The 15,531-nt window shown below is 39.6% G+C and overlaps 1 protein-coding gene across 1 annotated transcript in view; it reads right to left on the bottom strand.

Annotated features, from left to right (window-relative positions):
- The window catches only part of LOC141440260 (putative ferric-chelate reductase 1 homolog), a 54,575-nt gene that overhangs the window by 10,223 nt on the left and 28,821 nt on the right, over positions 1-15,531 (bottom strand). The window contains exons 2-7 of the mRNA XM_074104726.1: positions 5,397-5,502; positions 4,916-5,098; positions 4,095-4,267; positions 2,505-2,658; positions 1,557-2,031; positions 211-382 (exon numbers count right to left, since the gene is read on the bottom strand). Of these exons, the coding sequence (XP_073960827.1) occupies positions 211-382; positions 1,557-2,031; positions 2,505-2,658; positions 4,095-4,267; positions 4,916-5,098; positions 5,397-5,492 (1,253 nt within the window). The 5' untranslated portion in view covers positions 5,493-5,502. The remainder of the gene's footprint in view (positions 1-210; positions 383-1,556; positions 2,032-2,504; positions 2,659-4,094; positions 4,268-4,915; positions 5,099-5,396; positions 5,503-15,531) is intronic.

Raw genomic sequence — 15,531 nt, 5'->3', positions numbered from 1 at the left:
TAGTCGTGACAACCAATGGAATGCCTCACACGCCACGGTCATCTACATGACTAACATTCAACTCGAAATTAACCCTTCTGCAATGGAATTAAAAATCAAGTTGATTTGTCGCTGGTTTTTCTGTGGCGTACAAAGCATGTCACTTTGTTTGTTTTGTGGCGGTGAAGAGGTTAATAGCGGGGGTGACCTTTGTTAATTATCTAGTCTTACCTGGCCAACAAAATCCCCAACGAAGCAGCCCCCAGCCAGGCAGCGATCATGAAACTGCCATGCAGCTTCAGCAGGAGTTTAGACGCGCCAGCTGCTTCCCCTACTGATGACAGAGCCAGCGGCTCGCCTGTCGACTCGTAAGCTAGACTGTGGAAACCCACTCGATCGGCATCTGGAAGCGAATAAAACATATTGCATTATTTTGTATATCAAGTTACCCGTACCTACCTAGTGAAATAAATGCGGATAACTCTCGTCTTAAATTGAGTTTGGCTCGATAGTTTCGTGCGGCTTACAGCAGCCGTTGGTCCGGGAGGAAGGCGTAAGGTTTTCCCCTAACATGTCGAGCTAAACTCCATTTAAGATGTAAGTTATTCGAGTTTATTTCACTTGAGCGAGTCTCACGGTAGTTTCGAGTTCAAAGTAGGTAGTTACCTTACCTAGCAGTTTGGAGAATTTAGATGTTTGAACTGTTGCTTCCACAGGTCCACCGAACGGTGGCACCGTTGGTGGTTATTACTTATTTGTTTCTGATTCTAGCGTCGGCAAAGGAAAATGAGTTAGGTAGAGCTTGTGGCATCATTTAGTTGAACTTGGTAACCACATGATACCTACTGTCAAAACTTTTAATTCCGGATGCAACTTTTTAAACCACTTCTTCTTCTTCTTTGTTTTTTTCTCCCTTCCTTAAAGATTCTCTTCAAAAGTCTCTGTGTATATACCCGTTTTCTGTACTGCTTGCTATGTGTTGGTGTGCAATAAATATTATTGTATTGTGTTGTTATGGCCCAAGCCCTCTTGTTCTGAGAGGAGGCCTGTGCCCAGTAATGGGACGTATATAGGCTGGGATGATGATTGTATTGTGGTATTCGGGTCCTTAAGCATATCATCAGCTTAAGAAAGAGATTTTTCTGTTGTGGCATCGCACTCCCACCACACTGGTAACTATGATACCACCACTACGTCAATAATTTATAGTATAGGGTATGTGGCGTGTACCAAGGAACAACTTTCTGGTCAAAGAATATTTGCATATTGGAGTTTTTGGACTTCAAACTTGAAATTAGTTATTTGTGTAAATAAGCAAGTGGTTCACTTGATATGTACCTGAGCCTCACCGCTCTTGGACAACCAGATTGCAAATGCCTTACCAGCCTAGAGGACTAATTGGCCAGTAATTTCACCGGCTGCCTTACTGTCCACGCTGGGGACACAAAGCAGCACAAGCGCTTTTTGACAAGAGGATTAGCAAATAAGTCGGTGGTAGCGATTTGGATCCATCCATTGGACAAGGAGCTACAACCAGCAAAACTAAAATCTACTGTTAAATTAAGGATTGGATTTACCTTTCATGCTATCTCCAGACACGACCATGAGATTGTACTTATTCGTCATTAAATTAAACGTCTGTCCCATAACTGTGGATTCCGCATCCCTCGTGAATTTACAGTACAATTTGCCTTCGATAAATGAAGACTCAATCAGCTGAACTATATCCTGCGGGGAGTCAGATCTCCGCACATACGGGTCAACCTTTGGGTAAGTCCATGAGGTGAATAAATTCACTCTGCCATTGTCGCTTCTGACGCATTCCATGGCACTGTCATCTCCCATCTTATTATCCATGCTTAGAGCAGCTGCGACATATTTAGGGTTGCCAGTGCCTTGGATTTCAAAGGTGTATTTGTCTCCAGCGACGAAGATGGCGACGATGGCTTTGCAGTTGCCGGTTTGAATGCAATTTTCAGGGACGCCGTAGCAAAGCTTTGTGTCAGCACAACCCTGGTAGATTGTGTCCAGCTGGCGTGGGACGGGTTTTGGCTGTAAAAAAAAAGATTAAATTACGAGATGTTAGTTTTTGTTAGTTCACTGCGCTAAGCTGCCGTCTCTCTAGTTTTAATGTACATCCTTTTATTTTTGTGTATCTCTGGTCCAAAGTTTTAGTATAGGCGGTTTTGTAAATATTCATTTTAACTACATAAATTACAAAAAATATAATATTACCTTACTTATTATATTATAATTGTGATAGTAATTGTCTGTCTATTATTACTCTGTTATTCTTAAACCAAGGAAACGGATTTAATTAAAATTTGCCATGGAAAAAGCTTTAGAGGCAAAGGACATACGATAATTTTTATCTTGAAAAATTGCCTAGTTTCTGCGGGGTAGAAATAAACAAGTTCTTTGATAGTCAGGGCTCTAAAATTGATCAGATATTTACATCAGCTACTTTATATCTACGAGGACAACTGCATTGGCAAAATTTTGGGGTACTTATGGGTATTCTTTACCTTTGACTCCATAACGACAGGGGATACTACAGTCGATCTCTCCGTGGTTGGCGTGGTGGGAGGCTGCGTCACCACTGTGTCAGGTGTCACTACCTCCACCACTTTAGATTCTACGCCCTTCCAGAACATCGCGTAGCTTTGGGCTACTGTTGCTCTGAAAAAAAAAAACAATTAAATGATTAGTACCTATGTGTACTGTAGGTACATCATCTGCATTAGGTACTCGTTATATCTGCCGCAGCGGAGCGTACAAAAATATCTGACGCGTCCTACCATCCCTAGAAATAGGGTCGTATCAGATATTTATGCACGCTATGTTGCGTCAGATATTGGTGCTGGTGTGGTCACAGTACCAACCAATGAATTTGGTGAATATTTTTTTGTCGAAATGGTATTTTTATAAGACTAGTGTTGCGCAACTTTAGTCAACTTTGACTGTAGTATTTCCATCGCATCATATCGCACACAATTCACTTTTATTTTACATTTTGTAACAAAACCAGTTTTCTTCTGGATTTTGATAAACATTTAGGTAAAGTCAAGGAAACTGAATCGCGTACCAGGGTGGAATCTTTGTGATACTAATGCCATCTTGACATCCCATATATATTTGCCAAAATATCACAGTGAAAGTTATTATGAAAAGGTTCCTCCCTGGACGTGATTCTGTTTCCTTGACTGTAGGTACTGTATTGACTCTAAACCATGCAAACAATTAAACATTTTAGAACCTGAGACAAAAATTATACCTCTGACTAAAGACATTTTTGCAATTATTTAATTGCAGACATTTTCTCGGTCAACGCTTTTACGAATGCAAGCGATTCCAATGTCTCCTGCCGCAGTTCCTTGCCAAAACATTCCAAAAACCACTCAATCGCGGAACCGTCGAGTTCCGTATCAAGAATTCGCATTACAGCCAAGGTCAAAAGCCTTTCTTGACCTTGGAGCCGTGGCCGATGGAGTGATATAACTATGGACCGTAGCAACACGCCTCTTACTTCCATGACTCAGCAGTGATCAGTGAAATTAGTGGCCGATCATTGCGTGACGAAATCGGCGGTGCTGTGCAAAAATTACTCTAGCGATTGTAATCTAAGTCACATGTACTCGTACCTAGTCTCTCTCTCTCTACATATTTATCGACTAGGCTTTACGCATACCATCGCTGCAGCTCGCACTCACATTGGGTCCCTTATTCACCCATTCGATGAGATCGATTCGTCCGTTAGTATAAAGTAGGATTTGATACTTTTTTTAAAGAGAATTGCATTTGTAATTTTACCATGAGCTTTTCGATGAAGGAAAACACCTGCGAAGCAATTGAACAGTGTGTGTTTCCCAATCAACCCTGGGCTTGTAAGAACTGTATCCCAAGATGGATTCATAAATATCTATAGATACTTGAAAATGGATGATCTTTCCAGTCACCAGCATCAATATCTGACATAACGAAGCGTGCATAAATATCTGATACGACTCTGTTTCAAGGGCCGGTAGACGTGTTAGATATTTTTGCAGGCTCCGCTGTGGCAGATATTACCTACCTAATGCTGTGACTGTCCGGGGTGAAGGTAGTAAGGATGTTACCTGAACTCGACTCCTCCGAGAAAATCCGTGGGTGCCTGCCAAAGGAAGGTCAGGGCTGGCTTGTCTTCAGGATTGGAGTGCGTTACGGTGTCGTTGTCACCACGGCAGCTTATAATCTGCGTGCTCTCTGGGTCCGGGACTGAAAGGAACTTGCCGATGATCTTGTCAGGATTCTGAAAAGAAAGGATAGGTCTGTAACTTATTGGGGTTTCTATCATTGCTGTCTCTAATTTATTGAATAAGGCGTTACTTTGCGGAGTTCCATATCAATGAACTAAAATAGTTTATTTGCTTACCCGCGATCTTATGATCTAGCTACGTTTATGCAAGATATGCGTGTTCATGCAGTTCCTACACCTCCACACTGTAAGAACACATACCAATCACACAAACCACCACCACCACTACACTGACGCGTTTCGAAATCAACCAGAGCTCATCTTAAGAGCAACATAACCTTTCACCATGCTATCAGATGTTTGGTGGGTGTTTGACGTTGGTTGTGTGTGGTTTATTATTATTAGATGTTAATCTGGCAGCACCGGTAGCACGGTGTACGTTTGTGTTGCTCTGAAGATGAGCTCTGGTTGAGTTCAAAACGCGTCAGTGTAGTGTGCGTCCGATATTTTTTGAATATTTAACTGACTAATTACATAATGTTTAGGAATAATTGCTAAATTTATTGATTTCAGAAACGCTAAATAAACGCTAAACGCTTACCCGCCACCTAAAGTTTCAGTCATTTTTTTAGTTCATTGACAATTATGGACCTCCGCAAAACGCTAGATTAATTCATTCAATAAATCATTTCATTCACTCACCTGCACTTCTCTAGCCTGTAGAATGAAGCCCCCAATGGGCACGGGAGCCCCAACTTGGCTGCCGATGGTCACTTTGATCGTGTCCCCCTGGCGGACCAGGGATGTCGACGGCACCACCAAGTACGGGGGAACTGTGGTCTGGGGCATGATCTCAGGATGCCGGGGGAGCTGGTCGAGACAAGACTGTGGAAGAAAAATTAACATTTATAACTTAACTAGTTTTTACCTTTTAACCCGTGGTTTCGCTTGCGTGAACCATTAAATACGTGGCAGTTGAATCGAGTGTCTGGTATTTCAATAAATTCCCATTGGAATTTCCATAAATAAATATCCACTAAGCTCGGAATATTTCAACACAGGGTAGAGTTAGTTGTGTTAGCTCGACTTAACACAGTTCCGGCCTTAGGTTCCGGCATTTTGATTCAAGATGTTGTCACTGTGACACTGACTGGATGTAGACCCTATCCCTAAGATCTCTTACCCCAGGCGGTGCTCCCGATCCATGCTGTTCTGAAGACTGGATGAGCACCATCAGCGCCAGCGTCATTAGACTCCTGCTTCTTTTCCTTGGCAACATGTTTGTGTATCTGCGAAAGAGGAAAAGTTTCTTTCATTAGACTCATTATAATTGATTGACAACCAGACAGACCAGCGTAGTTGGTGAGGATTTGTGGACTTCAGACGACATTTTTCGATAAACGCAAGGCACTTTAACCTAACAACACCACGGCTGGAAACCTAACTACATAATAGTCAAGTTTAATACGCTACTTTGACCCACGATTTATTTTGTAAACAGTTTGCTTTATTTTATTATCACAAAGCAAAGGTCAGTTCGTGCACGACTTGACGCCCTATCGCCGACGAACCGTGGAAAATCTTAATGGCTTAACCTAAAAAAGCGAAGGTAACAAACGTTTAATGTATTGTACAATTGTTTTGGAGTTGGCAATTTGACAACGAAGCCTGTGGTACTCTAGTTGACCTATGGCAAATATGGCAATGGTTCTCAAGTAGAGGATCGTAGGTTCAAACTCAGACTTGTTCCTTCGGGGTTTTCGGGATTTACGTGCGAAAGTGTTTTTGTTTTTATTTTTTATTATTTGTGTTTTAATTGTGTTTTTGCGAATAAGCGAATTAATATTTCTATTTCTGTTTATATTTAAATTGCATTTAGATTAGGTCAGATTAAGATCGACCGCCTCCCCCACGAAAGGAATTCTTGACCTTCGGGCACTATTTGTAGTTTGATCAGAAAATTATTTAAATTAAAATTCTAATTTAGTCCTTCAAATAGATTAACAGAAAAAAATCGACATATTTTTTACTAGCTGTTGCCCGCGACTCCGTTCGCGTAGTATTTGTTTATCGCTATCCCGCAGGAACTATACCATTTTCCAGGATTAAAAACTATCCTGTGTCCTTCTCCGGTACTCAAGCTATCGGTATACCGAATTTCATTTAAATCGGTTCAGCGGTTTAAACGTGATTGAGTAACAGACATTCAAACATCCAAACCTTCACACAATCTTCACAAACTTTCACATTTATAATATTAGTAGGATAATGTAACTAGACTACGGACTACCAAGGGTGCCAACGGAACCCTATTACCGAGAATCCGCTGTCTGTCTGTCTGTCCGTCTGTCACAGTGCTCTATCTCTTGAGCCGTAATAGTTATAGACAGATTATGTATATGTAAGTAATAACAAAGTGGACGCCGCAACAAAAGAGACCGAGAGGCAGGCCTAAAAAGCGTTGGAGTGACTGTGTGGAAGAAGATCTCATGAGGATGGGAAAGTTTACCAGCTGGAAGAAGGTTGCCAGGCACCGTGACAACTGGAGGAAAATTGTGGAGGAGGCCAAGACCCACAGAGGGTTGTAGCGCCAGCGGAAGAAGAAGAAGAAGTATTCTGTGGCCAGTATAACAACTAAATTAATCACCTACGAAAAATAGAGTAAAATAAATAAAATATTTAAGGGGCTCTCATTCAACAAACTGTGTTCTTTGTCGTTTTTTGCTTCATATTAATAACGGCTAAAGGTAGACGCTTGGAATATTCACATAATATTTAGTTGTATACTTAAGCAGGCAGGCACTTTAGAAATAAATAATTAAATTAAAATAAAATAAATATACAAAGGGGGGCTCCCATACTTACAACAAACTTGATTTTTTGCCGTTTTTTTTGCTATGTCTAATGTTGTATAGATAATGGGACGGAACCCTTCGTGCGCAAGTCCGACTCGCACGGCCGGTATTTTTACTTCACTATTGTGTAAATTATAGTCAACCAAGTATTTGCTTTAACATTTTTTTAAAGTTTCTCCATCAGAAAAGAAATCAATAAAGCTGATGGTCGATTAGCCTGATGGTCATTCACTTTCGAGTATAAATGAAAATGGTCTCATCTCAAGACCGTTTTAAACCACACAAATGAAATTGAACGTGAGAGCGTTTTCCGATCCGATATCGGATAATATTTCAAACATTTTACTTGCCCCGATGTCGTATCCGTGTCCGATACCGATATCGGATCGGATAATCTGAAAACACTAAGGGCGGTATAGAATTTTGACAGCCTTGATTATGGTTACTCACGTCCACTTGCAGGCTTTTTAATCTAGGTTTAAGTGGTCTTAAGTCCTGTCAGATCCATACAAGAACTGTCAGTTTAAGCCTTAAATCGAGATTTAAAAAAGGACGTCTTGTAGTCCTTAAAGTTTATTGCGATAGCTTCATCGTCACGGCATCTTGGTTTTGTTTATCACAGATCACAGGTCGTTGAACCATAAGGTAAAGTATTTAGAAAATACACAAGACATTCTCTTCAGTCTTGAACTTTGGCATTAATCCTATTTACAATAAAGTATTTGATTGTTTAACATTGATTGATGTGTTGGTAGCAATTAAATCGATGAGAAATATAATCAAGTTTTAATAATTCTTACATCTATTACTTCATTTTATTGATACTGTTATATCTCCTGTTCTTTTTCTACGAGTACGTTAATTTGCAGGATCCCGTGGGTTTCCCGTTGATGAACAGTGAAGGTCTGCCTTAAGTAACGTGACAATTTGTTTAATTGCAACACTAAATTTAACGTGTGGCTACAAACTTTCGTGTCAAATTTAAACATTTCTCTTATAAATACCGTTTTAGGCTATCCTCTCTCTTTCAACCGACTTTTATACAAAACGGCCATGCACCTGGACGGACAATATCTTTTATTTATACTTAACAAAAACCTTGTATTGTGTTTTGATTTAATTAAATTAAGCTAGTGTAATTAATTATAAATACTAAACATAGCGATAGTATTATAATTTGTAACTACTAACACTATGGATTCAAAGTCCGAAATAAATGATTTGTATTTGTATTTACAACTACTTAAAGACAATGTGATGTGACACACGAATCATAGTGCTTTATTTACACGCCTGTGCCTCTCTCCGTTTCATTTCACACATGACAGAAAGTCTATCAGGTAGGTTATGGGCCCAGACAAGCAATGTATGACAGAAAGTCTATCACACACAAACCACGAAGCTCAAACAAGAGTTCATAAAAAAAAAATACATTTCTCGCAACAAATCCTCGCACATCTCTGGTGGAAACGGAGCCTTGTCACCCTATCTAATTTAAAATGCAGTAACAACCCAAGTGGAACGATTTCTTGCCACGCGCGGCTTACGTTACAGGTACAGGTGAAAGGATATGAGTCACGAATGTTTAATTAATAAGGGGTAGGTAGTAGTGTAGGTAGCTACCGTAGCTATGGTTCCCGTGTACTCAGTTTTATCGATAGTTTGCTACGCACTGCTAACGTAAAGATGATGTCTATTGAATTGACAAGGTAATGTCGACTCCGAGAAGTGATCTGATTCACTAAATCCAGCTCCGATATCGGAACCGACTCTGCTTATCGACTCCGAAAGTCAAGTCAAAATATCTTTATCCAATTTAAGCTATAACAAGCACGTATGAATTTCAAAAAAATCTACCAGTTCCAGTTCTTCAAAGCGATCATTAATTTGTCTATGGCGAAAGCATATCGATTTCGTTCTGTCCGATCCAACTTCGTCTGTATCGATTCGGTACAATACAATACAATACATTACCGAAATACTGAAGTACCGATACATCAGAATGACTCTTTTGAATCTCTGAGCAATTTCTACTACGTGCGTACCGGTTCAGCTCCCAACCGAATTATACCTCAACTACTAATTTTCTTCCTCCAGTCTTTTGATTTCTTGATATGATCAGGTGTTAAGGTTGTACTAGTTCAAAGTATTTTCTGAGGTCACGGTTCAAAGTGAAGGGACGCTTCCTCAACGGATGGTCGTTTAAGGTCGCAGGCGAGACAACGCGTGGCGTGTGGAGTCGGTCATATGCAATATCCGCTTACAAGTTTAAAAGGTATTATTCAGAAAGAATTATACACACAAGTAGATTTTAAGTGGAATGGGTGTCTCTTAGAAATTAACGCGGATGATGGATGAGGTCGAACGGTAGCTCGGCAAAAAGCTGCGAAACAAGATTAGGAATCGTCGTTTCGCTTGAATGCTCGTGAGTTTGAACCTACGAGTAGTCAGAACGCTCGCTAGAATGCTTGCTAAAACGCTTCCGTAATTAGCATTTGCTACAATGCTCATTACAATAACCTACTTATGCTCAAGTTTATGAGCTCTTTAAGGACTCATTCAGCTTTGCCATCAAGGGCGGGTCCACCGTGGTGGATATGTACGATGGGCATGCCCACAACCCTAATAGACTTGTGACGATAACATTTTTTTTTATTCGACTGGATGGCAAACTAGCATGTGGGTCTCCTGATGGTAAGAGATCACCACCGCCCATAAACATCTGCAACACCAGGGGTATTGCAGATGCGTTGCCAACCTAGAGGCCTAAGATGGGATACCTCAAGTGCCAGTAATTGCACCGGCTGTCTTACTCTCCACGCCGAAACACAACAATGCCAGCACTGCTGCTTCACGGCAGGATTAGCGAGCAAGTTGGTGGTAGCAATCCAGGCGGACCTTGCACAAGGACCTACCACCTGCAAATCATAGTTTTCAATCTGACGATCCCTTGAGGAGAACCAGTCTAATTTATTATTATCGGAGGTTCTGGTTAGGTTATTTGTGTCTTGTGTTGTGTTGTGATAAAGATAAAGATAATTTATTTGTCAAACATGAGTAAGTACCTGTGAAACTTGTGAACAAATGTATTTTTAACCCCCGATGCAAAAAGCGGGATGTTATAAGTTTGACCGCTATGTGTATCTGTCTTTCCGTCTGTCTGACTGTCTGTGTGTGTGTCAGTCTGGCACCGTAGCTCTTAAACGGGCGGACCGATTTGAATGCGATTTTTTGTATATTTGAAAGCAGGTTGTCTAACGATGGTTCTTAGACATGTTTAATCAAAATCGGTTCAGCCGTTTTTGAGATATGGAACTTTGAAGTGACAACGTCGGGGGTTCTCCAAATGTTTGTTAGTAAGGTTATCTTTCTTTCTTATGCTGAGAAACATGTCGCTTCATTTCACGCATAGATTTTCAAAGTATCGTGCGCAATAGTTAATAGCCAAATCTTACGCCATAATGCATTCTATCGGGCAAGTCAAGGTCCGAACACTTTGTCAACCTTGCAGCGCCAGCCCAATGTTAATCTGTAGGTCACAAAGGTCTGTGAAACAAAGTTATTCGACTAGAACTATATTTAAGGCGTGTTTAAGTTTTAAGTGACAGATATCTATGGCCCTCTCTGTTTGTTTGGTTCGAATAAACAGAGATGGCATCACATTTATCTGCCACATAAAGTTTATGGATGAGTGGTAGAATAGGCCCTTAATCGATTAGGGTATATTCGAGCGTTTATTCCATACTAGCTTTTGCCCGCGGCTTCGCCCGCTTTGAGTTCGGTTATCGCGCGCTGCAGGGCTAGTACGAAACTCGAAACTCGAAGTTCGTATCGTACCGTCTCGCTCTCGTATTAAATAGTATAAGTGTCAGAAGGACCGCACGACACGAACTTCGAGTTTTGAGTTTCGTAGTAAGCCCTGCTGTTCCCTCGGGAACTGTGCATTTTTCCGGGATATAAAGTTGCCTATGTCACTCTCTGGCCCATAAACTATCTCTATGCCAAAAATCACGTTGATCCGTCGCTCCGTTTCGACGTGAAAGACAAACAAACATACAAACACACACACTTTCGTATTTATATTAGTATGGATGATTTTTGTGGGCACACTTTGGGCAGTGGGAATAATGCCAAAGACAAATTCGTTATTTGAAATGAAATAGGTATCCACATTGAGTTATTCAACTGGAACTGAAGGAAAACTAGCTTTTTATTTCGGAAGCGTTACCCTTAACCGATTTATGCGGAAGCGGTACAAGCGATAATTAAAGCCGTTGGTCAAACCTTGGCAATGACGAACGACTGTCAGAGGACGGATGTGGTGCCAATGTTGCCATGAATTATTTAAATATCGAGATCGTGCATAAGATACAATTTTGATGTAGTGTTACCACAGTGTAAGACTGTTTCACCACCCATTGATTAATTTTAATTGACGTATAAATGTGATGCCGTCTCCATCTATTCGAACAAAACAAACAGAGACGGCATCACATTTTATACGTCAAATAAATTTATTCAATCGATGGCGGAACAGGGGGTTAGAATCGATGAAAATAATAACACCCGACATTGTCATTTCAATGTTTAATATCTCAAAGATGGCTGAACTGATTCTAAACCACAGCAAGGAAACTTGCTTTCACGTAAAAAAAACAGCATTTAAATATTTCCATCCATTTGAAAGTTACGATGCCACAGACAGGGGTCGACCTATCTCCTTGCGGGACTGTTTTGTAATTATCACTTACAGTTCGGTCACGAGCGTGTATTTGGGACCCATTCGTAAAAAAAACCTTTGCATTTGTCATACTCGCAGGTGGTATAGGACCTTGTGCAAGGTCCGCCCGGATTGCTACCACCATCTTGCTCGCTAATCCTGCCGTGAAACAGCAGTGCTTGCACTGTTGTATTTCGGCGTGGAAAGTAAGGCCGCCGGTGAAATTACTGGCACTTGAGGTATCCCATCTTAGGCCTCTAGGTTGGCAACGCATCTGCAATCCCCCTGGTGTTGCAGGTGTCTATGGGCGGTGGTGATCTCTTATCATCAGGAGACCCACTTCCACTTGAATAAAAAAAAAAGACATATTCTATCTTGAGTGGGTCCCAAATTAACGCTCGTGACTGTACCTACCTACAATAGGTAACTAGGTAGAAACATAAAATATCTATTAGGTCAAAATTATCTTAAAATTGCCAAAAGGTTGCCGACAGACGGACAGGCATTGCCGTTAAACTTATAACACCCCTCTTTTGCGTCGGGAGTTAAAAATGGAGCGTGGAGTGGTGAAGGTTTTGAGAGTCCCTAAGTCAAAATGGCAAAAATGGATAAGTCTGTGTTCAAAATTCTAAATGCGATTACACTGTAGGTACATAAATTATCTAGGTAACGCAAGTAAGGATGAATTTTCTTCATATACCTACCTAGTAAGATTTCAGGTGACGTTGGATAGGTCTTTTCAAAATATTGCAGGTTTGTGAAAGGTTCGTCTAAACTGTTAATTTTAGAATCGTACCCTTCATACCTACCCAATTTCAACCAACGTGTAATTTTGGTTTCATTCAAAAGTCTTATTTGTGTAAAACTTATTTTGCGTAGCCGTGTGGCACAAACTGGATTTTTGTTTAAAACTGTGACTGAAAATACGCGATTCACAACTTATAAAATAACGTTCGTTCGGTCTCACCCTAAGTATCTCGTGACTCATTTTCCAACGAAAAAAGCACTGAATTTCCTTTCTTAAGGGCGAAAAACGAATAAGTCATTCTCAAAAGTCCTTTATCGTCACGCAAGCCCATAACCTGAATAATTTATTCATTACGCAAGTGTTAAGAATGTGGGTTACCGAGGAGAGAAGAGAGCGGAGCTGCCGCAGACATCGATTGGGCAGAATAACGACCTTGTTAGACATACATAATGATTTAGTATAATTTATGATTAATTAGCTTGTGCTCGCGATATCGCATGCAAAAAAATTATCTCGTTGTCTTTTTTAAGTTGCACTGAAACAACTATGCTAAATTTCATTACTCTAAGCCCAGCAGTTGTCATTTCAAGATTTAATCCCTACCCTGTGACAATATTAGGATAAAAAGTAGCCTTTATGTTATTCCAGACGTCCAGCTAAGTAACTACATGCCAAATTTTGTAAAAATCTATTCAGTAGTTTTAAAGTGATACAGTAACAAACATCCATACACCATACAGACATACATTCATACAAGCTTTCGCATTTATAATATTAGTAGGATAATAGGAAGTAGGACTAGTAGGATAGGATTACGAGTACGTGGTATATGATTTTTGACGCCAAAAAGGGGTGTTATAAGTTTGACCGCTATGTATGTCTGTGTGTCTGTATGTCTATGTGTCTGTGTGTGTCTGTCTGTCTGTCTGTGGCACCATAGCTCTTAATTTATTGCTTTGAATGCGGTTTTTTTAATTGAAAGTAGGTTTTCTAGCGATGGTTCATAGACATGTTTTATCAAAATCCGTTCAGCCGTTCTTGAGATATTGAACTTTGAAGTGACAAAGTCGGGGTTTCCAAACCTTTTGTTGGTTAGGTTGGATGTAAATGTTTTTCAATATTGTCGTTCGCAACGTCATAATTTTGCCACCACATTATTGCAGACACCCTTTGTTATTGTGAGTTGTGAGTTTCTGGTGCTGATTGTACAGTCATCGATTGTGGTTCAGCTGTCAATGACAAGTGTAAAACGGTTTGTCATTTGTTTTCCGCAAGGAAATGACGTCAAAAAGAAACAGGAAGACGCTGGGAAATACCAACAAATTAATGCAGAGCTGAGTCACTGTAATATTAGTGGGATTTAGTTCGTATTTGTCTTCAGGCTATCAGTTACTATAAACAGTTACAGCGCCTGTTACTATAAATGTAAATTTAGGCATAGAGTTGCCACTCTTTTTCCCTACATATTATTATAGTAAAAAATCAAAAGCAGCTATCGAATACATACATACCTTACAAGCTTACCAAGGATATTTTTAGAGCTAGTAGTATTTTCAATAATTACAATGGATATTCTAACTTATAACTAAAACAATAAGGTTGAATTTCCAAGTCAATGCATGTGGTCTCTAAATCGCCTCTACCTTTTTAAGGGTTAAATCTCCTTAAAGGGGTCTATATCAACTGGTCTAAAATTGTTTTGCATAACACTTTTATGTACCTAAGGTATTTTTAAGCATAACAACTTTACGTTCGTAATGATTGAAATGTCGAAAATTGTTTTTTATAATATTTTTTGGTCGGAAAATTGTTTAGTATAACATTTGTATGATTTAACATTATTTTGTCGAATGTGTTATAGGTACAAAATTGTTATTCCGAATATTGTTACCACTAATTTTATGTCTGGAAAATCAATATTATGGATTAAGCATTTTAGTAATAAAAATTTTAGACAACAATTATAGACCAAGTGCTTTAAGAAAAAAGTATGCATGCAAAAAATATTTACGCAAAAAAAGAAGTATGCCATACAATAGGTATTATACCAAACAATTTCGACCAAAAGATTTGAGGAAAAAAAATTTTCAGACCTTGCGAAGGGCACCCCTCCTTAAAGTTCCTACCTCCATGGCTAACTTAACCAGTTGATTACAATCTAGGGCACGATTGACCTTCAACTAAGACGCTATAGCTGAACCTGAATCAGTCACGTTTCGATCCATCCATGTATGTAGCTAAGCTAATTAACTATTTACTAACAGCCTTATTCATAAAAAGTTAGAGCCTCCTTGAAGGCTCCTTGAAGGCCCGATGCTAAAAAAACATGATTCATAAACGTCTGTTAGCGCAAATTTAGTCGATCAAGGCTCTACTAAGTTAGAGGACCGTGGACCCTCCTTTATCTCCCTGCTAAGTCACAAAATGGCCGCCACAAGTTGAACAGCTGACTTTGACAATCACAACCATAGCGAAGATATTTTAGTGAAGGGAGGGTTACAAAAGATTAAAAAAAAAACCAGGAAAAAATATTTTCAGGAATTTGTATTAAAAAATCCTCAAATTAGGTATTTACTACTGCTACTTTACTACTTTACTAACAATAAATATGAAAAAATAAATTAGGATGATTAACATAATTACGGCTTTTTGCACTTAGGTACAACCAAGGCACAACATAAACATGCGGATCGGAAATGGCGGAAAAAACATCTCGCTTTTTATTTTTTTACTGCTAATATTGCTGTCACTTTTTTTAAAAATTATCGATGAGGCCATTTTTTGTCTTTGATTTGTCAAGATGGCCAACATAACGCGTCTAATCCGTCTATCAGCAGCTCAACAACTAGCAGACTGCTAGAAAGTGTTATGAATCATACTTCTTGAACCGTCTAAGAAGCTTAATCAGTCTGCTAAGTAACAGACCGATCAAACCTCAATTAAGGATTTTTTATGAATAAGGCTGTAAGATTTTAATTGGCCATTTAATTAAGTT

This window comes from Choristoneura fumiferana, chromosome 22 (genome assembly GCF_025370935.1).
Source record: "Choristoneura fumiferana chromosome 22, NRCan_CFum_1, whole genome shotgun sequence".
In the NCBI taxonomy this organism is placed as follows: domain Eukaryota; kingdom Metazoa; phylum Arthropoda; class Insecta; order Lepidoptera; family Tortricidae; genus Choristoneura; species Choristoneura fumiferana.
Note: the sequence above shows the minus strand (reverse complement) of the source record. Positions and strands in the feature narration are given on the sequence as shown.